General features: G+C 43.9%; 1 gene segment (V, D, J or C); it reads right to left on the bottom strand.

Moving 5' to 3' along the window:
- Positions 1 to 15,583: 15,583 nt before the first annotated feature.
- On the bottom strand, positions 15,584 to 16,540 carry LOC123371111. The segment is given in 2 exon segments: positions 15,584 to 16,158; positions 16,433 to 16,540. Coding segments are annotated over 2 exon segments (477 nt in total).
- Between the last annotated feature and the right edge of the window lie 6,782 nt (positions 16,541 to 23,322).

The raw sequence follows: 23,322 nt of genomic DNA on the forward strand, positions 1-23,322 counted from the left end.
TCTTCTGATTGCTTTTGTCCTAATCCTCTAATTTGTCTAGATCCCTCTGTATGCTATCCCTACTGTCCGGCATATCTACCACTCCTCCCAGTTTAGTGTCATCTGCAGACTTGCTGAGGGTGCTGTCCACGCCATCCTCCAGATCATTCATGAAGATATTGAACAAAACCAGCCACAGGACCGACCCTTGGGGCACTCCATTTGATACCGGCTGCCAACTATCCACTGAGTTCGATGATCTAGCCAGCTTTCTAACTACCTTATAGTCCATTCATCCAGCCCATACTTCTTTAGCTTGCTGGCAAGAATACTGTGGGAGACCGTATCAAAAGCTTTGCTAAAATCAAGTAATAACACATTCCCCTCATCCATAGAGCCAGTTATCTTCTCATGGAAGGCAATATAGTCAGGCATGACTTGCCCTTGGTGAATCCATGCTGACTGTTCCTGATCACTTTCCTCTGCTCTAAGTGCTTCAGAATTGATTCCTTGTGGACCTGCTCCATGATCCTACACCAGGAGATTCATATAGTGTATAGATAGCACATGGGCCTTATCAAGGAAGGATGGGCTTGTTATTAAAGTACTGGATCGGTGGTTAAAAGATAAATGTTCAGTTCCTGGCTCTGCCATAGTCTTTCTGTGTGACACGGAAGAAGTCTTTAATCTTTCTGTGTCTTTTCCCCATTTGTTACATGGGGAACCCAGACCACCCAGTGAATAGTTTTATGCTGTGAGTCAAGACCATCATTAGGGCACTACCAAATTCACGGCCATGAAAAACATGTCACGGACTGTGAAATCTTGTCTTTTGTGTAATTTTACCCTATACGATACAGATTTCATGGGGGAGACCAGCGTTTCTCAAATTGGGAGTCCTGACCCGAAAGGGGACTACAAGGCATCGCAACATAATTATAGGGCGGTCACAGAACTGCCACCCTTAATTCTGCGCTGCCTTCAGAGCTGGGCGGTCAGAGAGCGGCAGTTGTTGGCCATGCGCCCACCTCTGAAGGCAGCGCCCCACCAGCAGCAGCGCAGAAGTAAGGGTGGCAATACCATGCCATGCCACCGTTACTTCTGCGCTGTTGCCGTCAGAGCTGGGCAGCCAGAGAGTGGCGGCTGCTGGCCGAGGGCCCAGCTCTGCAGGCAGCAGCACAGAAGTAAGTGTGGCAATACCATACCAGGCCGTCCTTACTTCTGCGTTGCTGCTGGTGGCAGCTCTGCCTTCAGAGCTGGGCTCCTGGCCAGCAGCTGCCGCTCTCCAGCTGCCCAACTCTGAAGGCAGCGCCAGCATCAACAGCAGCACAGAAGTAAGGGTAGAAGTATCGCAACCCCCCTACAATAACCCTGCAACAACCCCATTTTGGGTCAGGACTCCTACAATTACAACACTGTGAAATTTCAGATTTAAATAGCCAAAATCATCAAATTTACAATTTTTAAAATCCTATGACCATGAAATTGACCAAAATGGACCGTGAATTTGGTAGGGCCCTACCCATCGTACAGACGTTGCCTGGCACTCTTGGATTAGGTCCCCTGGGAGTACAACTTCATTGCTCAGTATAGTTGAGGAAGCAGCACCATGGGGAGCCTGTCAAGCACTGCTGCTCATGCTGGTATGCAGCCATGAAATCTTTCAGGAGCACAGATAGTGAGACTGCAGAAACTGGGCTCTCCCTGCCTCTTTCATACAGCCCCCGACTCACTAACAGCCTCCTGAACCAGTGTCAGTTACAAATCAAGGGCTAGGTTTACCAGGATATTTTGGCTGCTCTGGTGATCCAAACTGGCTGGTGTATTCTGCCTTCTTTGGTGTACAAGTAAAAGAACATATTAGGTAGGTTCTATAGCCGGTGTTATTCAGGAGATCAGACAAGATCATCACAATGATCCCTTCTGGTCTTAAAAAAAATCTGTTAATTTAAATAACATAAAATGAAGACATAAGGTAGATATTACCTATCTGCATATCATTAGTACTGTTGTACAGTGGCATTCTCTTTGGGTTTGTGTTAGTGCTCATGTGTGACATTTTTACAGAGAGAGAGTGAGTGTGTGTGTGTAGGTTGTTTGGGTACCTTAGCAGTACTTTTTTTTTTTTTAACTTTAAAGTGTTTAAGGTATTTTTTTAAAGTATAAGTGTAATTCATTCTGAATTTCCTTGGTTTTCCAGTGCTTGGTTTTGAGATAAGTACAACATCCTTGTCATGTTGTTACTCTTAGAGTTAAGGTTGTCAGTACTTCTCAACAACCTATCTTAATGTAGTTATTGTCTGGGAATTTTTATAAATATATATATAAAAATAGAATGGTGCTAATGCAGAGAGTATATATTGGAAATTTAGGATAAAATCCATTACAGGGATGTTGTCATTACCTAAATTTCAAGCATCATAAATCCAGAAAATTCGCAAAGAAGGTTGGATTTCTAAAAACAATGGAACAAATTAGAAATACCAATGTGAGATTTTACCAATGACCCTCAGCTCTTGCTATAACCAACTTCCCTGCATAGCTAAACTGTCAGGATGGTAATACAGTGCTAGAGTTTTGGATTATGTAAGTGGATATGAGAAGTTTTCCTTTAGTTGTCTTTTAGAAGAACATCTGAAAACTTGACTGTGGTGCTACTTGGCCATGGTGTATTAGTGTCTATTACACTGCACATTTCGTAGAGCAGGGAGGTTTTTGTATTGGTCTGTATCACTGTGTGAGAGGGTAGCTGTAATGCTGCTGACAGTAATAATCTCCAGCATCATCAGCTTCAACCCTGCTGATTGTGAATGTGTAGTCAGTGCCTGACCCACTGCCACTGAACCGGTCTGGGATGCCCGTGGGACGGTTACTGGTGTAATAGATAAGAAGCTTGGGAGCCTGTCCAAGTTTCTGTTGGTACCAAGCGATGTAGTTGCTAATGCTTGTGCTGGCTTTGCATTTGATAGTGACGGTCTCTCCCACAGACACTGAGAGAGATTCTGGAGTCTGAGTCATGACAATCTGCCCACCGGAACCTGGAGAGAGAAATAAAAATTGGCAGGGTTGGGTAAGTGAGACATTAAAAGGCTTGTAAACTCAAGAGTGCAAGTGAACTAGAAAATACCCCAGGAACTAGTATTTCAACAGACAAACCACTGCCATTTTGGATGGTTTGTCTCATTCCTTATTAACTCTTTGAACATTGTCTGTTTCTTACCCTGAATCCAGAAAAGCAGCAGCCAGAGAAGGGGAGTCTTTGAGATCATCTTGCTTCTGTGTGGCTGGAAATGTTTGTCAGTGAAGCATGTCATGGAAATGGAACCATTTATGTGTTCAGCAGCTCAGTGAGGGACCATCAACCATGTGTGAATATGCAAAAAGAGCCCAATTATGTAAATGACCAGCTATTAATGCCAGGGAGGAGCTTTGAGCTGTTGGATTGATGGTTTCAGTCTGTCACTGGCTGCATTAGCTATAACATATTTGCATGGTTCCCATGGTAAAGCAGCCAGAGTTAGCTTTACAAGCAGAGAGGGTAAGAACAGCTGTTTGATTAATGAAGAGTAACCGAGCAGGCTGCAGATTGAAACACAAGTAAGAAGAGCTAAAATCATCCAGTCATTGTGTGGGGGGTGCAAATCCAATCAGCTGAGTTTGTTTGAATTTATTCATTTTATAACACTTTTTCCTTTCATTTAAGGGCCAGGTATCTAAGGAAGCAGCACTACCAGGGGCTCCGTGAGTCTCTGCAGCAGCACTGGTGACTGCATGCATTTTGCATCTCCAGAATGACGGCTCATCTAGAAGGCTTGAAGGGTGCACACTGGCAGGGTGAAAATGAGGTCTGGGAAGAGCACACTCAAGGTCCGAGCATGCTCAGATATTGGGTGTATGCACAGCACTGAAAAGTTGAAGAGTGGCATCAGTGTGCCAGGCTCCGTCACTGCCCATTGTGTCAGTGCCCCATTCCCTTGACCTCTATCACCTGGAAGGTGCCCAGGCCTGAGAGCCGCAGGGGGTGTGTGTGTCTATAGCAGGGGAACTCCAGACCTCTCTCCCTTCAGCCTTGTTTACGCCACCCTGCCAGCTGCTGCCTGTATTGGGTGGGCGTGGCCAGCCCAGCAGCCCCCAGGAAGCTGACTGAACACCTCCGCCATCAGCTCCTGCAGGCTTGTGCTAGCCAGACCCATGCACTCCATGCTATTCTGGAACAGGTGGTGAGCACCCAGCTGTGTGGCCACCCCCTTGCCCAGTCCGTTCGGGCACAGTGCTTCTCTGGTGCATCCACAACCAGCCTCTGCCGCATCCCAACCCTGTTGAAAATCCTGTGTGTGCCTATTAACTGCTTATGTCTCAGGGTTCGTGTGCATTTGGGGATTTGCTCCCACACAGGCCTTTCAGAATCTGGATACTCTGCAAACAGGCACCTGAACTTAACACAGCCATTTACAAATTCCTAAGTTAGTACGGTTTTCCTAGATTAATAATGACTGAGACTTTCCTAGTGGAATTTTATTGAAGATCTTTTCCAATGGAAGGAGATACCCAGGCCATTTTAGGAATGTATTTATAAAAATAGAGCAAGTTGAAATTTTTCTGCTGGGACAGCTTTACTTCAGAAAATGTGGATTTGACAAAATCTAAACATCCTCTGGGAACACATCAATTCTGTTGAAATGTTCAGGGGAAAATGATCACAGTGATTCATTTTAATAATTTCCTTTGAATGTAGATGAAGTGTTTTATTTTTGTAATCATTTTGACATATTATATTTTATATTTCTATCATAAAGGTCAAGTAGATGAAGTTTAAATCAAAATGAAACGTTGCTTTTGAAAATTTTCATATCACGGGAAATTTTGAAATTTCAAATGGTCATGCTGATTCACAACAAGCCCCTCTCCGCCTTCTCTAAATTTGGAATTTCTCTCAATATGAGAGCAGCAAAGAATCCTGTGGCACCTTATAGACTAACAGACGTTTTGCAGCATGAGCTTTCGTGGGTGAATACCCACTTCTTCGGATGCAAGTCAATATGAGAATTCCTGTTTCTGATCAGCTCTCTCTAACGGAATTAGGTCAGTTTCTTAGGCAACATAAACATTCTATCTTTCAGCCTAGAAGATGTAACAGCTGTTTGGAATGATTTGTATTGAAACACAAGCGAGTGTGTCCGGTGCACTGGGATTCAAGATTGGGAATAAAGCAGAGAAAACTGTAGTGAGCCTCAGGCCTCTGTGTATATTCTAGTATCTATGTTGTTATTAAAACACTTTAGCACTTTCAGTGTTCTCTTTTCCACTGTATGTTCACAGATGGAAAATGTTACCCTCTTCTTTTGCGTTTGACAGAACATGTGAAAACTAGACAGTTGTATCTGCAGGAAGAGTAACTGCAATGCGTGCTGCAGTGAGGTTTTTGTATTGGTCTGTATCACTGTGAGAGGGGTGCTGCTACCCTGCTGGCAGTAATAATCTCCAGCATCTTCAGCTTCAACGTTGCTGATTGTGAATGTGAAATCAGTGCCAGACCCGCTGCCGCTGAACCAGGCTGGGACTCCCGACTGGAGGGTGCTAGCGCTATAGATAAGAAGTTTGGGAGGTTGTCCAGGTTTCTGTTGGTACCAGTGTACGTTACTGCCAACGCTCGTACTGGCTTTGCAGTTGATAGAGACTCTCCCTCCCACTGGCACTGCCAGAGATTCCGGGGACTGAGTCATCACAATTTGCCCGGAGGAGTCTGGATAAAGAGAAAAGGTGGGAAGGGAATGAACAATGATACAATGCTGAATATGACAAGTGTTCAAACGCTGAAACACAGTCGGAATTCTCCAGTGTGAATGTATACTAAATACAACACTAGAATATTAATTAAATAAGTCTGAATGGCAGCATTTCTTATCTTCTGTCACACTGATGTTTGACATTTTACTATTTTTATTTATTGATTTCTTACCCTGAATCCAGAGAACCAGCAGCCAGAGAAGGGGCGTGTGTGAGATCATCTTGCCTGACCGTGGTTAGAAAAGCTTGTTCATAAGAGAACAGTGGAAAATGAAATGTTTATATGTGTTCAGCAGAGCAGTGAGGACACCTCCTCCCTATGCAAAATGCATGTAAATTTACTGCCCTGTAGTTTCAATATAGCATTATGAAATATTCATATTTGGTTTATTTCCTGCTACTCTTCTATATTACAATGATGTTGTGTATTTCCTAGTTTCAGATGGTATATGTACAGATATCTTTGCAGATCTTACATATATTTGAGCAGATCTGACATGTCTCTCCTAAATATTCACTCTGGATGTGCCACCAGTGTCTGGGCATGAGCCTTCATTTCAGCCCTATTCATCTGAACACACTCTGGATGTCACTGATTTCATGTCCTAGGAAGGCACCTTGTCTTTCTTAGACAAAGCAGTGATTCCCAAATGGCTGGCCTTCCCATCAGAGTATTCTCCCCAACATCACCTCCATGGTGTGTCTATCAGCCAGAGAGCACTCGCTTGGGCCTCATTTACAGATGTACTAGTGAACACCTACATAAGAACAACCATATGGGGTCAGACCAACCGTCCATCCAGCCCAGTATCTTGTCTTCCAACAGTGACCAATGCCAGATGCTTCAGTGGCTTTGAACAGAACAGATCAATTATCAAGTTATCTATCTGCTGTCAGCCAGTCCCAGCATCTGGCAGTCAGAGGTTTTGGGACACCCAGAGCATGGAGTTGCATCCCTGACCATCTTGGCTAATAGCCATTGTTGAACCGATCCTCCAGGATCTTGGCTAATTCTTTTTTTAACCCAGTTATAGTTTTGGCCCTAGCAATGACTTCCACAGGTTGGCTGTGTGTTCCTTATGTTTGTTTTAAACCTGCTGCCTATTCATTTCTTTGGGTGACCCCTGCTTCTTGTGTTATGTGAAGGGGTAAATAATACTTCCCTGTTCACTTTCTCTCCACACCAGTCATGATTTTATAGACCTCTATCATAGCCGCCCTCTGATAATCAGGCTCTATATCAGATGCATTCACATTCAATCCAGTAAGGATTGAATAGCCTTGGTGCTAGTCAATTTGGATTTGACAATCCCTCTTCTCCTATCTTTTCCTTTAAATATGTAATCTCTGTCCATGAATATCTTTCCTCTTCTATCCAAGGGTCATTGTGGAATTACTAGTATCTGTATTACGCAGATGAGAAAGTGTGAGGCACAGAGGTATAGTGACCCACCCACGATCAGTCAGTAGCAGAGCCAGGATTAGAACCCAGCTCTTGTGACTCACAGTTGTTCCATTAGCCATATGATATGCTCCTCTTCTGGGTTTCCATTTGTGGGCTCTTGGGAACTCTAGGGAGACTCTTAGTTACTAAGGTGTAATGGCTGACTCTGAGACAGCACATGGGTAGAGAGCCACAAAATGTGCCCTATGGCCACCCGACATGGTGGGACTGGCAATGGCCCAAGGACTGGTGTTTGGCGAGGAGAGACCAGGTTCACCAGATGTGATGTGAGCCAGGTGATCACTTCTCCGCTGTGTGGTGGTTTCCTCACCTATATATGTTCAGCAGAGTTCCTAATTGTTGTATGATGAGAGGAACTGGAGACAGGGGCTTTTTAGTGAGATCAGGGGTTTGGGAAAGCAAACAGAGGCCAGGCTGCTAAGTGACAAACTAGCCTCTGCATGTAACACTGACCTCTCAGCGTGTTTAACAAAGGTTTCTTTCCTACGGTTCTGCCTGCCTGGTGCATCACATACTGCCAACAATCATTAATATCAGGGGATCCTGCTTTGTGGTCAAGTACCTACAGAGTTCACCTGGCTTCACCAAATAATCCTTGCCCTCTAAGTGCCTCCCAGGATCCTGCCTTTTCATTGTTAGGCAGAGATGTTGTAGCGATATGGCACAACTATGCTGTGGTTAAGGATTGAACTCACAACCCTGGGTTTAGCAGGCCAATGTGCAAACCGCTGAGCTGTCCCTCCTGCCAGTGATTCTATCACAGGCACTGCCTAGGCTGTTACACAGCTCCACAGCTGTTGTCCCATCGGATGGTACATTCACTTCTGAAATTGCTCTGTTAGACTAAGATCTCCCTGTTCTGGGAATAGTGTGGGCTTATTTAGTGTGAGTGGGTGTGTGGGTCTGCAGCTGTGCTGAGTGGGTTCAGTTGTAAGGAAATCCCTGCAGAAAATGAGTTGATGCAGGGGCTGGGATCTAGGTCTCTGCTTTGATTCAGGCAACCAGCAACCCTCATTGATTGTTTAAAGGGAAAATTACATGCATGCCACAAGGGAAGCTATGTCTCGTCAATAAGGGATCCGAGTTTTCACTGATAAGTGTGTGATTTGTTTGTTGTCAGTTACATAGTGAAAATAATTAGTGACAATGGGGGTGTTGCTGACCAGAGTTTGTGGAACAGGCATCCCCAAAGACTGGCCATAATGGCCCTTTCCTGACCCACATTTTTTTTCACCAACAGAAGAGAGAGAGAACCTTGGAGAAGGTCCATTCACCTTGGCCAGAGACAAGAGAAATGTGCTCTCTCTTGCTGTGAAGTTTGAGTCCCTCACAGCGTCAGTGCCATGGACATTATTGCAAAAGAGGAACTGCAGTAGTTCTTAGGAAAGAGAGCAAATCACACTGTTCCAACCCCAGATGCTTCGGGAGCAGCTTCTTTTCTCACCAGACACCATTAATTTAATATTATCCTGCTGAGTTAATGTCAGACTAACTCTAGCCTATTGATTGACTGAAATCTCTGGTCCTGCAGTCCTGTCTTTCTAGTGCCATCTAGTGGCTGGTGTCAGAATTCCTCACAGTTTAATCCATCAAAGGACGGCCCAAGCACGTATTAGTACATTCCCACGGAGAGTGCTGTATTGTACGGTCATCTTTATAGTGATGCCTCTGTCCTCTTTTAGTTCTCTACTTGTACATTTCAATATGCAATTGATACCGTGGGGCCAGTTTTCCACCCCGGAGCTGTGTTGGTCCAAATGCCACAGGCTGATGCTTGATTTGGATTTAGGCTCATGGAAAGGGAAATTTATGCTTCCATGTTTTGATACAAGCACACACATGTGCAATTTGGGAGTCTAACCGAGGCCCCGTTGTTTTCAAATGAGGTCTCTTAATTTGGGCCAGGGCGTGTCTAGAGCTATCTTGCCCTAACCCTTGTACGCTCCTTTTGTGTGGGTGTGTGAGGCCCCGTCACAGCTGAAGCCCTTCTGAGGGGAAAGAGGAATCTGGGTTAGAAGAGCCACAGGGAATCCCCTTTGAAGAGCACTTCACATTCAGCCTGGCCCAGCCTTGTCCCCTCATTTCAACAGCAGAGCTGACGGGGTAGGAGGGGTGGGATGATGTGAGCCCCATAGAACAGGGGTGTGTCAGTAACTGCATCACCTTTCTAACCTCAGCTTGGATGACTCAGCAATATCAGGCAGCGTTACAGTGGCTCTAATTTCCAATATAATCTGGCTGATTTGTATGTAAATCTTGATTGTATGTAAATCTTTTTAAATATAAGCAAACCAATCAGTACTGACATTTTAATGGGAACATGATAGATATGGGGGAATATACATAACCAGCAGAAATTGGCTGCAAAACTGAAGGAATGATAGAAGTTGCTTTATTTCTTGCACACACAGAATTGAACTGGGAATATCATACAACAGCTCCAGGGGCCCTCCAGGTGTAAAGAGGCCTACACAGAATGGGTGTAGAACAGCTGGCTGGAGCAAACCACCCTGCACAGCATGGGGAGGTGGTTGTACTAGCTTGCATTGCTGTGAGAGGATAGCAGAATGGACATAGGAGGAAGGGTAGTGTAGATACCAGTCTAATAGGTTATACTGGTGGTAGAATGTCTGTGCCTAACCAGATAAAGAATGTCAGTGAAGCCAAACAGCAAAAATTAAGCTGTCTGTACACTAATGCGAGGAGCCTAGGAAACAAAATGGAGGAACTAGAGCTACTGATGCAGGAAGTGAAACCGGATATTATAGGGATAACAGAAACATGGTGGAATAGTAGTCATGACTGGAGTACAGGTATTGAAGGCTATGTGCTGTTTAGGAAAGACAGAAATAAAGGCAAAGGTGGTGGAGTAGCATTGTGTATCAATGATGAGGTTAACTGTAAAGAAATAAGAAGGGATGGAATGGATAAGGCAGTGTCTGTCTGGGCAAAAATCACATCGGGAGAGAAAGCTACTAGAGCCTCCCCTTAGATAGTGCTTGGGGTGTGCTACAGACCGCCGGGATCTGATTTGGAGATGGATAGAGACCTCTTTAATGTTTTTAATGAAGTAAAAACTAATGGGAATTGTGTGATCATGGGAGAGTTTAACTTCCCAGATATAGACTGGAGGACAAGTGCTAGTAGTAGTAATAGGGCTCAGATTTTCTAGATGTGATAGCTGATGGATTTCTTCATCAAGTAGTTGAAGAGCCAACAAGGGGGGATGCCATTTTAGATTTGGTTTTGGTGAGTAGTGAGGACCTCATAGAAGAAATGGTTGTAGGGGACAACCTTGGTTCGAATGATCATGAGTTAATTCAGTTCAAACTAGATGGAAGGATAGACAAAAATACATCTGAGACTAGGGTTTTTTATTTCAAGAGGGTTAACTTTAAAGAATTAAGGAAATTAGTTAGGCAAGTGGATTGGACTGAAGAACTTGTGGATCTAAAGGCAGAGGAGACCTGGAATTACTTCAAGTCAAAGTTGCAGAAACTATCAGAAGCCTGCATCCCAAGAAAGGGGAAAAAAAATCATAGGCAGGAGTTGTAGACCAAGCTGGATGAGCAAGCATCTCAGAGAGGTGATTAAGAAAAAGCAGAAAGCCTACAGGGAGTGGAAGATGGGCGGGATTAGCAAGGAAAGCTACCTTATTGAGGTCAGAACATGTAGGGATGAAGTGAGAAGGACCTTGCAAAGGGAATTAAAACCAATAGTAAAAGGTTCTATAGCCATATAAATAAGAAGAAAACAAAGAGAGAAGAAGTGGGACCGCTAAACACTGAGGATGGAGTGGAGGTTAAAGATAATCTAGGCATGGCCCAATATCTAAATAAATACTTTGCCTCGGTCTTTAATAAGGCTAATGAAGAACTTAGGGATAATGGAAGGATGACAATTGGGAATGAGGATATGAAGGTAGATATTACCACATCCGAGGTAGAAGCCAAACTCGAACAGCTTAATGGGACTAGATCAGAGGGCCCAGATAATCTTCATCCAAGAATATTAAAGGAACTGGCACATGAAATTGCAAGCCCATTAGCAAGAATTTGTAATGAATTGGTAAACTCAGGGGTTGTACCGTACAACTGGAGAATTGCTAACATAGTTCCTATTTATAAGAAAGGAAAAAAAAGTGATCCGAGTAACTATAGGCCTGTTAGTTTGAAATCTGTAGTATGTAAGGTCTTGGGGAAAAAAAATTGAAGGAGAGGGTAGTTAAGGACATTGAGGTCAATGGTAATTGGGATAAAATACAACATGGTTTCACAAAAGGTAGATCGTGCCAAACCAACCTGATCTCCTTCTTTGAGAAAGTAACAGATTTTTTAGACAAAGGAAATGCAGTGGATTTAATTTACCTCGATTTCAGTAAGGCATTTGACACGGTTCCACATGGGGAATTATTAGTTAAATTGGAAAAGATGGGGATAAATATGAAAATTGAAAGGTGGCTAAGGAACTGGTTAAAGGGGAGACTACAACGGGTCATACTGAAAGGTGAACTGTCAGGCTGGAAGGAGGTTACTAGTGGAGTTCCTCAGGAATCAGTTTTGGGACCAGTTTTATTTAACCTTTTTATTACTGACCTTGGCACAAAAAGCGGGAATGTGCTAATAACGTTTGCGGATGACACAAAGCTGGGAGGTATTGCTAACACAGAGAAGGACTGGGATATCATACAGGAAGATCTGGATGACCTTGTAAACTGGAGTAATAGTAATAGAATGAAATTTAATAGTGAAAAGTGCAAGGTCATGCATTTAGGGATTAATAACAAGAATTTTAGTTATAAATTGGGGACGCATCAGTTGGAAGTAACAGAGGAGGAGAAGGACCTCGGAGTATTGGTTGATCACAGGATGACTATGAGCCGCCAATGTGATATGGCCGTTAAAAAAGCTAATGCGGTTTTAGGATGCATCAGGCGAGGAATTTCCAGCAAAGATAAGGAGGTGTTAGTACCGTTATATAAAGCACTGGTGAGACCTCATCTGGAATACTGTGTGCAGTTCTGGTCTCCCATGTTTAAGAAAGATGAATTCAAACTGGAACAGGTTCAGAGACGGGCTACTAGGATGATCCGAGGAATGGAAAACCTGTCTTATGAAAGGAGACTCAAAGAGCTTGGCTTGTTTAGCCTAACCAAAAGAAGGTTGAGGGGGGATATGCTGGCTCTTTATAAATATATCAGAGGGATTAATATTAGGGAGGGAGAGGAATTATTTAAGCTTAGTAACAATGTGGACACAAGAACAAATGGATATAAACTGGACACTAGGAAGTTTAGACTTGAAATTATACGACGGTTTCTAACCATTAGAGGCGTGAAGTTCTGGAACAGCCTTCCAAGGGGAGTAGTGGGGGCAAAAGACATATCTGGCTTTAAGACTAAGCTTGATAAATTTATGGAGGGGATGGTATGATGGGTTAGCCTAATTGTGGCAATTAATTTGGCAATTGATCTTTGATTATCAGCAGGTAAGTATGCCCAGTGGTCTGTGATGGGATGTTAGATGGGTTGGGATCTGAGTTACTACAGAGAATTCTTTCCTGGGTGCTGGCTGGTGAGTCTTGCCCACATGCTCAGGGTTTAACTGATCGCCATATTTGGGGTTGGGAAGGAATTTTCCTCCAGGGCAGATTGGCAGAGGCCCTGGAGGTTTTTCGCCTTCTTCTGCAGCGTGAGGCACGGGTCACTTTCTGGAGGATTCTCTGCAGCTTGAGGTCTTCAAACCGCAATTTGGGGACTTCAATAACTCAGACATAGGCTAGGGGTTTGTTATAGAAGTGGATGGGTGAGATTCTGTGGCCTGCGTTGTGCAGGAGGTCAGACTAGATGATCATAATGGTCCCTTCTGACCTTAAAGTCTATGAGTCTATGAGACGACCGTAATAATCTCCAGCATCTTAGCTTCAACCCTGCTGATAGTGAATGTGAAAGCAGTGCCAGACCCACTGCCACTGAACTAGCCCGAGACACCATTAGGCTGAGAAAAAGCTTCCTAGATAATGGGTTTTGGAGCTTTTCCAGATTTCTGGTGCTACCAGACTATGTCATCGGTAATCCCTGAATGGGCCCTGCTTTCTCCTACACCAGACTGGAGACTGTCATCAGAATCTCAGTCGTCATAATCTCTGCACTGGTGTCTAGAAACAGAAAGAAAATTCTGTGGATGCCACAACATTTTTAAATGTACATTTCACATGATTAAATGTATTAGGAATTAAACATACTAGGAATTGTGTCCCATTCCTGATAAACCACCAGAGCTTTTTAAAATTTCATCTTTTTGTTTGTTCTTACCCTGAACCCAGAAAAAAAAATCAGAGGGAAAAACTGTGTGTATGAAATCAGCTTGACTCTTCTTGGTGACTAGAAGCTCAGAGCCCTGCAGTGAAATGTAAAATGCAACCTGGTAGAGTTATAATCCCTGCTCAGAGCAGTGAGGAAATGGCACTGGGGTGTGAAAATGCAAAAAGGCCAAGCTATGTAAATTGCCTCTGAGTTTCAGGCTAGAATCTGGAAATGATCCTTTTCTTAGATCATCCCCTCCCATGGGCGGCTGTTTTTAGAGAAGCACAGCCATCGACAGCCCAGAAAAATTATACCACTATCCTGAGACAGGACATGAAAGTCCTTTTAGATGTAGCTTGGCATGTTTCTAATCAGACGGCTCCTTTCTACAGACAGCCAAGTTCATTCATTAATGTGTACATATTATTAAAGACACTGTACAAGCCAAAACATTCAGCTCCCTGCAGCAGCCCCAGGACAGTAGAATCATAGGAGTGAAAGGTAGAAAATCCCAGTAGGAATTTTAGCCTCTCCTACACCTTTACATGGTCTCCAGTGCTCTGTCCAACCCAATTTTGAATAGTGGTAGTGATGGATCTGGTTTAGCTCAAGGGCAATAAACACTGCTCTTGTTATGGTTCCATATGTAGGAAGTAAAAGAAAAGCATTTCACCGTGTACTATCATTTCAAAAATGCTTTATAAACATCAACTAATCAAGTCTTCTAACAAGGGAGGAAAATTAACATATTTGTTTTTTATAGATGGGAAAACAAGGCATGTAGAAGTTGTGTCTTGGCCAAGATTAGTGAGAGACCAGACTGGGGTTAGATCACAGTTCTCCTGACTCTCCATTCTTGCATTAACCACTAGACCATGCCAGCTCCCTGGGATCCCATTTTGGAGATCTCCTGGATTCCTGAGCAGCCCATAATCAGATATCTTACCTGACCTGGTGGCACTGGCCAAGGGGCAGGGATTATTTGGGGGTTGTCTGTACGAGATGAGATCAACAACACGTTCCCTGAGCCAGGTGTTTGCTTAATTTTTTAAAATAATATGATTGGGTCCCCAGTCTGTGGAATGAATCATACACGCAGATGGTGGAAAATGGGTTTTTCAGCTGCTTCTGCAGGCTTGCTCAGTGTGAAGATTGCCTGCAACTTCTTTAGTGGGGGTTACAAGAAAAGTCAGCTAAAAGAAATCTTCAATACATGGGGTATTGTTACAGCTAGACATTTTGTGAACTGGGTTACTGGGTTCCTCTGTTTCTGACTGGTGGGAGACCTTCAGATGCTGGAAGGAAAGGATGCTCCAAACAGAGTCACTGTTCATGAATACACAGGGCCAGACCCATTGATTTAGGTCAGTGAAAGTCCAGTGCACTCAGCAGAGCTCTGCTGATTTGCACCAGCTGAGGATCTGGACAGTAAACCACCTGGTATGTTCAGATTAGAATGTCACTTCTGTGGAGTCTTTAAATCAACTGCTCTGTCTCTACATCCTGGGTGCAATTTAAAGCTGACCTTCCCTGTCTTCTTCCCTTCAGTTCTTTCTCCTTGTTTTCCCTGCAGCTGTCTCTGCAATGGCCACTTTATGGACATACCAGGGTGTTTGAAAGTGTAGGGACTCAATTCTAGAATCAAATGTTGTTTCTGGCCCTTAGGAAACAGCCCATCTTACTTCCCTGCACCGCTTTAATATTTTTACATCAATTGTATCAAACGTGCTGCACTTTTATGTAGAACTCAAAAAAGAACTGAGGTTCTAGCTCTCTTCTCTGAACTGCTGGACTCTAGTCCACTAGCATGATGCCAAAGCAGGAATAACAGATGTTTAGATGATTCCATATACCAAACATGTTTTAATGAGCACAACTAACTGAACTGAAGAGGCTGGATCAGCTAGTGTCTTTTACTCTGAGCACAGTTTGTCTGGATTAGACTGTTGCAGTTTTCCAGTGTGGCTGCTTTAGGAAGCTGGGGTGTAGTTCTCCTTCCATTTCATCAGCTCTGTAGAAAATTGCTTGGATTATAACCTGGTGTCAGTAGGAAGTTGGATGCAACTCAGAAGAGCAAATCCATGTTAGTGGTTGGGGAGCAACTGGTGAGTAAAGAGTGCTGGACGCCTGGTGTGAGCTCCTGAAAGGACTGGGAGTTCTTGAGTGTGGAGGGAGGTGACCAAAGTCTGTCTCACTCAGCTACCCCATTGCAGGGCAGCAGAGGCAATGCTGTAAGGATGCTGCACAGGAAGCAGCTGAAACATTGAGTGAAAGTCTGAAACTAAACAGAACAGGGAGGTTTTTGTGCTGGTCTGTATCACTGTGAGAGGCCAGCTGTTATACTGCTGACAATAATAATCTCCAGCATCATCTGCTTCAACCCTGCTGATGGTGAATGTGTAGTCAGTGCCCGACCCACTGCCGCTGAACCGGTCTGGGACCCCAGAGGGACGGGTGGAAGAACCATAGAACAAGAGCTTAGGAGCTTGTCCTGATTTCTGTTGGTACCAGGCTATGTTGCTGCTGATGCTTGTACTGGCTTTGCAGTTGATGGTAACTCTGTCTCCTGGAGACACTGAGAGGGATTCTGGCGTCTGGGTCATCACAATCTGCCCGCTGGCATCTGTATGTGAGATTAAAGCATAAATCCATGTTTCTGTATTAGTACATGATCGTGGGAGGATTTAAATTGTCATAGCATGGGTATCAACCAGGACTTTATTTAATATAAAACCATTTCAATTCTGCTGTTTATATAGACAGAGCATATGGAAGCATATAAATGAGAATTGGCATCTATTTGACAAATCATTCCTCATTTTTGTTCTGTTGATACTCTATAACTTATTGTCCATCTCTTTATACATTTTTCTACTATTCTAATCTAATGCACTTACCCTTCATAAAAAAGACTAGCATCCAGATGAGCAGTGTGTGTGACTTCATCTTGAGATCTCCGGACTGACAGCTGCTGCTCAATGCACCATGATCTGTGACATGGAGCCGTTATAACTCCTCTGAGCTACAGGGAAATGCCACTCATGCATGGATATGCAAAATAACCATAGCTATGCAAACTTTCGCCCACTAGCTGGATCTGGGTGCTTGAAAGCACTGATGTCTGTGGTATTACATTTATCATGACGGCAGATTCTGATTTACTTGCCATGAATAGGATCTTACTCCTCAAACAGTCCTACTGAAATCATTGGGACTGTTCAAAAAGTAGCCCACCACTCAACGTGAGCCAGGCTGTCAGAATCTGGCCCTAACTGAAGACTGTGTTCAGGCTCCATAGTGGGGATGTGGAGACGCTTCTCACTGGAAACACGCTTGAATAGATTCTTTAAGGAAAGTGACATTTACAGTTAAAAAGTCAGTTTGAATAAATGAGTCTCATTTTCTCCTCCCTGAGCCATCTGCATGGAGCCCTGTGTACTCTGTGGCAAGGCTGACCTGAATTCTGAGGCAAAATCCTGGATTCTGTAGCTGGTGGAAATTCTGTGGCAGGTGAAATAAAAAAGGAATTTTTAATGTGTTAAAAATAAAAATGAATAATGCAGGCAGGGCAGTAGCCCCTGGAATACTTCCCCGGGGGCAGAAAATTGGCTATAAAGTTCTATATAAATAACAGGATAATGGGGCAAATCATGAGTCAGTTTTGGAGAATGGGAGTTTGCCTGAATAAGTACTGAGTAAAAATCTGAATAATGTAAACTGTGAGTCAAATCTAAAAGCAGCACATTGGGTTGTCTGTAATTTGTGGGGTCATCTCACCGGTTGCATGGGAAAATCTGGATAGGTTCTGGGGCTTCATGTAAATGTTCGCAAATCCTGAAAGTTTAATAGATTTTTAGCACGAAAATTGGCTCATGTAAGTGCCTTATTCCTCAGGGGCTGATCATCACTTTTCATTCACTAATCTCCTGTTCAAAGGATACAGCCATCTGTACAGCAAGCAGAGAAAATACCCCTTGATTCACATCACCACTCATCATGAAAAAAAGTAGTGCAGGGGTTTAGTGGGCAGGTGCTGGGCGGGTGTTGGTGGCCTGTGATTCACAGGTCAGACTGGATTATTTGGTGGTCCCTTCTGGCCTTAGACTCTAACTATGACAGCTGTATCTATGCTGCTGTAGGACGTTACTTTTCTGTTGTTCTCATTGAGCAGTGACACTATTCTGAGAGCTTGTCCTGCTTTCTCGCTGTTTTCAATTGCGGAATCAGTCAGTGACCTTCCTGTTTTGATTTGCCATGAAGGTGGCAATGGCTGGACACCTGGCTGTGCACAGACAGTGGTGAGCCCAAAGCGCTCCATGGAGAACGGGGAAGTTATTCTATTCGTCTGTATCACTGTGACAGTGGCCAGTCCCAGCCTTGTTGATATTAAATGATCTCCAGCTCTGAATGCTTCAACATGCTTACTGTGAGTGGGAAATTACTCCCAGACCCACTGCCACTGAACTGGGGGAGGCCAGGGGGGTATTAAGAGCCACTGAACCAAACTGTAAGCCCTGTATATGACCATAAGAATATAAGAATGACCATACTGGGTCAGACCAAAGGTCCATTTAGCCCAGTATCCTGTCTGCCGACAGTGGCCAATGCCAGGTGCCCCAGAGGGAGTGAACCTAACAGGTAATGATCAAGTGATCTCTCTCCTGCCATCCATCTCCACCCTCTGACAAACAGAGGCTAGGGACACCATTCCTTACCCATCCTGGCTAATAGCCATTAATAGACTTAACCTCCATGAATTTATCTAGTTCTTTTAGGTTATTTTCCTAGCCTTCACAACCTCCTCAGGCAAGGAGTCCCAAAGGTTGACTGCATGCGGTGCAAAGAAGTTCTTCATTTTATTTGTTTTAAACCTGCTGCTCATTAATTTCATTTGGTAGCCCCTAGTTCTTATATTATGGGAAAAAGTAAATAACTTTTCCTTATTCACTTTCTCCACACCACTCATGATTTTATAAACCTCTACAATATCCCCCCTTAGTCTCCTCTTTTCCAAGCTGAAAAGTCCTAGCCTCTTTAATCTCTTCTCATATGGGACTCGTTCCAACCCTAATCATTTTAGTTGCCCTTCTCTGAACCTTTTCTAGTGCCAGTATATCTTTTTTGAGATGAGGAGACCACATCTGTACGCAGTATTCAAGATGTTGGCGTACCATGGATTTATATAAGGGTAATAAGATATTCACCATCTTATTCTCTATCCCTTTTTGAATGATTCCTAACATCTTGTTTGCTTTTTTGACTGCCTCTGCACACTGCATGGACGTCTTCAGAGAACTATCCACGATGACTCCAAGATCTTTTTCCTGACTCGTTGTAGCTAAATTAGCCCCCATCATATTGTATGTATAGTTGGGGTTATTTTTTCCAATGTGCATTACTTTACATTTATCTACATTAAATTTCATTTGCCATTTTGTTGCCCAATCACTTAGTTTTGTGAGATCTTTTTGAAGTTCTTCACAATCTGCTTTGGTCTTAACTATCTTGAGCAGTTTAGTATCATCTGCAAACTTGGCCACCTCACTGCTTACCCCTTTCTCCAGATCATTTTTGTGAGATGTGTTTCAGAATTTCACTTCCTACCCTGTGTCCGTTGTTCAAAGGGATTTAGGCAGGAACCAGAGAGGGGGAGAGATTTTGAGTAACTGGGAGTCCATAGAGAATGTTCCTGATGTGTTTTTGGGCTGGAGAGATGCTAGAAAAGCTGCTCAGCAGAGGCTGTTTATGGCATTTTAAACAGTTTTTATGTTGAATTTTAATCTTCATCATTTAATTACATGGCTTAACCCAACCATTGCAGCCTTGTACTGCTCCAAAGGGTTGGTTAATGGCACAATAGAGGAAATGTTGTCCTTATGCAGTAATGCCTGGTGCACATCCTGGGGTGTGTATGTGTGTGTATATTAAAAATATCATCCAGATGGTTTTTATTTTAAAATGTAGCTTTTACTGCAAAGTGCAAAAATAGAAACCCATTGTTGTAATTGTATTTCTTATTTATTTTCTACCTATAAGGAAAAAAAATTCTTGGCTAAATGTTTTCTGCTCTACTCTTTATGCAGTTTGTTTCCCAATCAACATGACCTTTCATTATTGCCTATCCTGAATAGTCAGATACTATCATTATGGTGCTTACTAGGACAGGGTCTGAGCATAAGAACAGCCATATTGGGTCAGACCAGAGGCCCATCTAGCCCAGTATCCTGTCTCTGACAGTGGCCAATGCCAGGTGTCCCAGAGGGAACGAACAGAAAAGGTAATTATCAAGTGATCCATCCCCTGTCACCCATTCGCAGCTTCTGGTGAACATAGACTAGGGAGCATCAGGAAAGGAAGCTCACAGGTGGCCCAGGTGAAGCAACTAACCAAATTCATTGTAGTTTCTGATTCATTTGCAGGGATTGTATTCAACTATAAACCCCAAACCAGCCAACACTGCCCCCATCCTTTCCCGCAGCCCAGCATCCTAGAAACTGCAGCCCAGCAGTATGAACCCAAGCAAAATAACACACACCCGCAGACTTCTCTGTTGCCATCATTCCCTGCTCTGGCTGACCAGAAAACCTGTCTCTGCTTCTCATGAGAATAGCTAACTCCAGTTTGAAGGGTTTGACACAGATAGACTGGCCACACCTTGATTACCTTTCCTCAGGGAGGCCTTCCCAGCTGGGGTGCTGAAAGAGTGGTGGGGATTTATTCCCTACTAGTCCCTAAAAATATCCCTAACTAACCCACAACGCAGCAAAAACCAAACCATGCTGTGGCTGACTCAGCAGAGCCTCCTCCTATGGAAATAGTGGGGATGGGTTGCTGAAGATCTGAACAAACACCTGTAGGGGGCACCAAATCCTTTGGACTGCATCATTATCTCAGCTGTCTCTTCTACTGTCATGGAGTAGAACCAGCCCAGCTACACGTATGGGGCCAAATCTATCCTTGATGTAACTACAGTGAATTGAGCAGAGTTGTCTCAGGGATGAATTTAATCTCTATTGTGCCAGAGGTTTTCATCTTTATTGTGTGACTTCCTTTGGTTGGCTCTAAGCAGCTGTCAGGCGCCTCCTTGGGCATTTAGATCATGAGGAGATGGCTGCTGGTGAGGGTACAGAAGAGATGAGGGTAATTACAGCTCCAGCTCTGAGGAATCCCACAGGTGAGAATTTTCAAAGGTGCGCGACGGGAGCAGCAGGGCCGGTGGATGCTCAGGGTTGGCTGAGCTGGTTTCTGCAGGTTTTCCTCAGGGTAGAGCTCAGTGTGGGCTGAATGGTGGCTTTGGAAATACAAGGTGACCCCACCCAGTGCAGGCTGATGGAGTCTAATCAGTGGCTGGTATGGGCTGTAAGGGGATGCACAGCACCCTTCAGACAACACAGGAGAGCTCTGCAGAGTCTCAGGTGTTTTACTAGTACAGAGGAACAGACAGGAAGTTATATGGATGGACAGCAGAGTACTACATGGGAACGTTACAAACCCTGACTCACTTTCTTACCACAGTTCAGCTGTTACTCTGAAAAAACAGGTTCTTGCTTGGAGTTTGTGAGACTCAGTTTTTGTTTGAAAAATTAACTGATGGTATGGAATGGACCAGCCACTTTGCACACACCCCCTCCCTGATTGACAACCTTCTCCCACCCAGGAGGCTGTAACAGAAGCTCATTTTAAAACTCAGCATTTGGGAAGTATTGACATCATATTGCTCATGGAAAGAGCTGAGAAGGGGTGTCATCCTGTTTCATGTGCTACTGACAGGAAACTTTGCAAGCTTTGTTCACACAAAGGCAACCAACCGCCTTGCACACTGGGGACACTGCGAAGGTTTTCGTATTGGTCTGTATCACTGTGTTAGGGACGCTGTAGCTGGACTGCTGACAGTAATAATCTCCAGCATCATCGGCTTCAACTCCACTGATGGTGAGAGTGAAATCGGTGTCAGACCCGCTGCCACTGAACCGGGCGGGGATCCCAGATGGGCGGCTGCTAGCCCTGTAGATAAGAAGCTTTGGAGATTGCCCAGGTTTCTGTTGGTACCAGCTTATGTAGGTAGCAATACTAAAACTGGCTTGGCATTTGATAGTTACTGTTTCCCCCACAGACGCGGATAGAGATTCTGGAGTCTGAGTCAGAGTTACCTCAGTCTGCCCACTTGAACCTAGATGGATAGAAATGGGAAATTGGTGGTGGTAATAAGAGCAGCAAGAGGGTAATTGACCAAGGGCAGCAAATGTGATTCAAGGCTTTACACTGCAGCACATGCCGGAAAGTAAGAATGAATTAAATAAAATATTGCAGCATTTCCTGCATTTTATTACATTGGTTAATAGCCCTGCAGACTCTTATGCTGCATCTTACCATGAACCCAGAGAACCAGCAGCCAGAGAACGTGAATCTGTGAGATCATCTTGGCAGGCGATGGCTGGAAATGCTTGTCACTGAGCCTTGTAGGGGAAAAGGAAAAGTTTATAAGTTCTCAGCAGCTCACAGGGGAAATGTCACACGTGTGAATATGCAAAATGTATGGAAATGTTCTCTGCTTTACTTCCAGGCAGAGATTTACAGCGATTGCAGGTGGGTTCTATGTTTCATGCTGCGTGTTCTCAGTCTCATAAGAGATGGGCATGAGCCAGAACACTGGTCTGATACCCTCTACTGCTTAGAGGATCCAGATCCTGTTCTGAACTTCTCAACTTGGGGCCTGCTCTGGTTATAATTAGTTGTAATATCTTTGTGATTCAGATACTCCTCTACCCGGGATGGGGCTTCAGTGACATCAAAGTGTAACAGGGATGAGCTGTAGGGACTGAATTGTTTTGGAAACCAGCTGAGGTCACATTTGACCCTTGCTCAGTTTTAAGCATGTGCTTTTGCAGTCTTTCTCCCTGGGTCACCTGGGGAGCAGTGGATTTGAACACATGGAACAACCACTGAGAAGGTAGAATGATTTTATTTTCACCTGCCATCATTAGAGCCCTGAAAACATTCAACTTTTTTCCCCCTTTTCCTTCCACAAAACATGACAGTGAATCCCTTGGTGTTCCCATTGGTGCATCTTTCTGCAAAGCCTGGCATGGAAAGAAACGTGGTTTGCTGCACCTATTTTAAATGTGTGATTTGCTATTTGTCCTCATTGTCATGGTGACTAATATGCATTTATTAATTTTAGAACCATATGACAAGGAGGTACATCCTCTGGAATTCATCTGTCGATAGTCATGAAAAGTCACCTTGATGCTTTGGTAGCTGAAGTAGGTTCATTTAATTCCAATTATTTCTGAGAAGCTTTCCCTACAGAATTGAATCCAAAGGGCTCATTGAAATCAATAGAGAGTTTAAAGTCCTACTCTGAGTGTGTTTAGTTAGAACACCTGGGTTGAAAAAAGGATGGGAAGCAGATAGTTCATGTGGTTTGTGATATAACAGAAGTCTGCCCTGAAACATAGGTCCTCCATGGAGGAGATTAAAGAGAGGGAAACTCAGAGGGATTCTTAATGCCCTGCAGGTGTGACATTCCCCTGGTGTTATCTGGACCCGTGATCTGATAGGTCACTCCAGTTCTTTACTCTGGGAGCCAGCCTTACCCTGCTCTGCTGTGAGAACCCCCACTCCTGGGCTGGTCACGCATAGCTTCTGGCATGTAAGCTGCTCCTTGGATCATGACACTAGCCAATATCTCCGGTCTCAGACACAAACCTAGGAACCTCCATCTTGCAGTGTCCAGTTATGCCCCCTGGATGCTGCAAGCTTATATGGGTTCATCAATTTAACAAAG

This window comes from Mauremys mutica, chromosome 5, assembly GCF_020497125.1.
Source record: "Mauremys mutica isolate MM-2020 ecotype Southern chromosome 5, ASM2049712v1, whole genome shotgun sequence".
Lineage (NCBI taxonomy): Eukaryota > Metazoa > Chordata > Testudines > Geoemydidae > Mauremys > Mauremys mutica.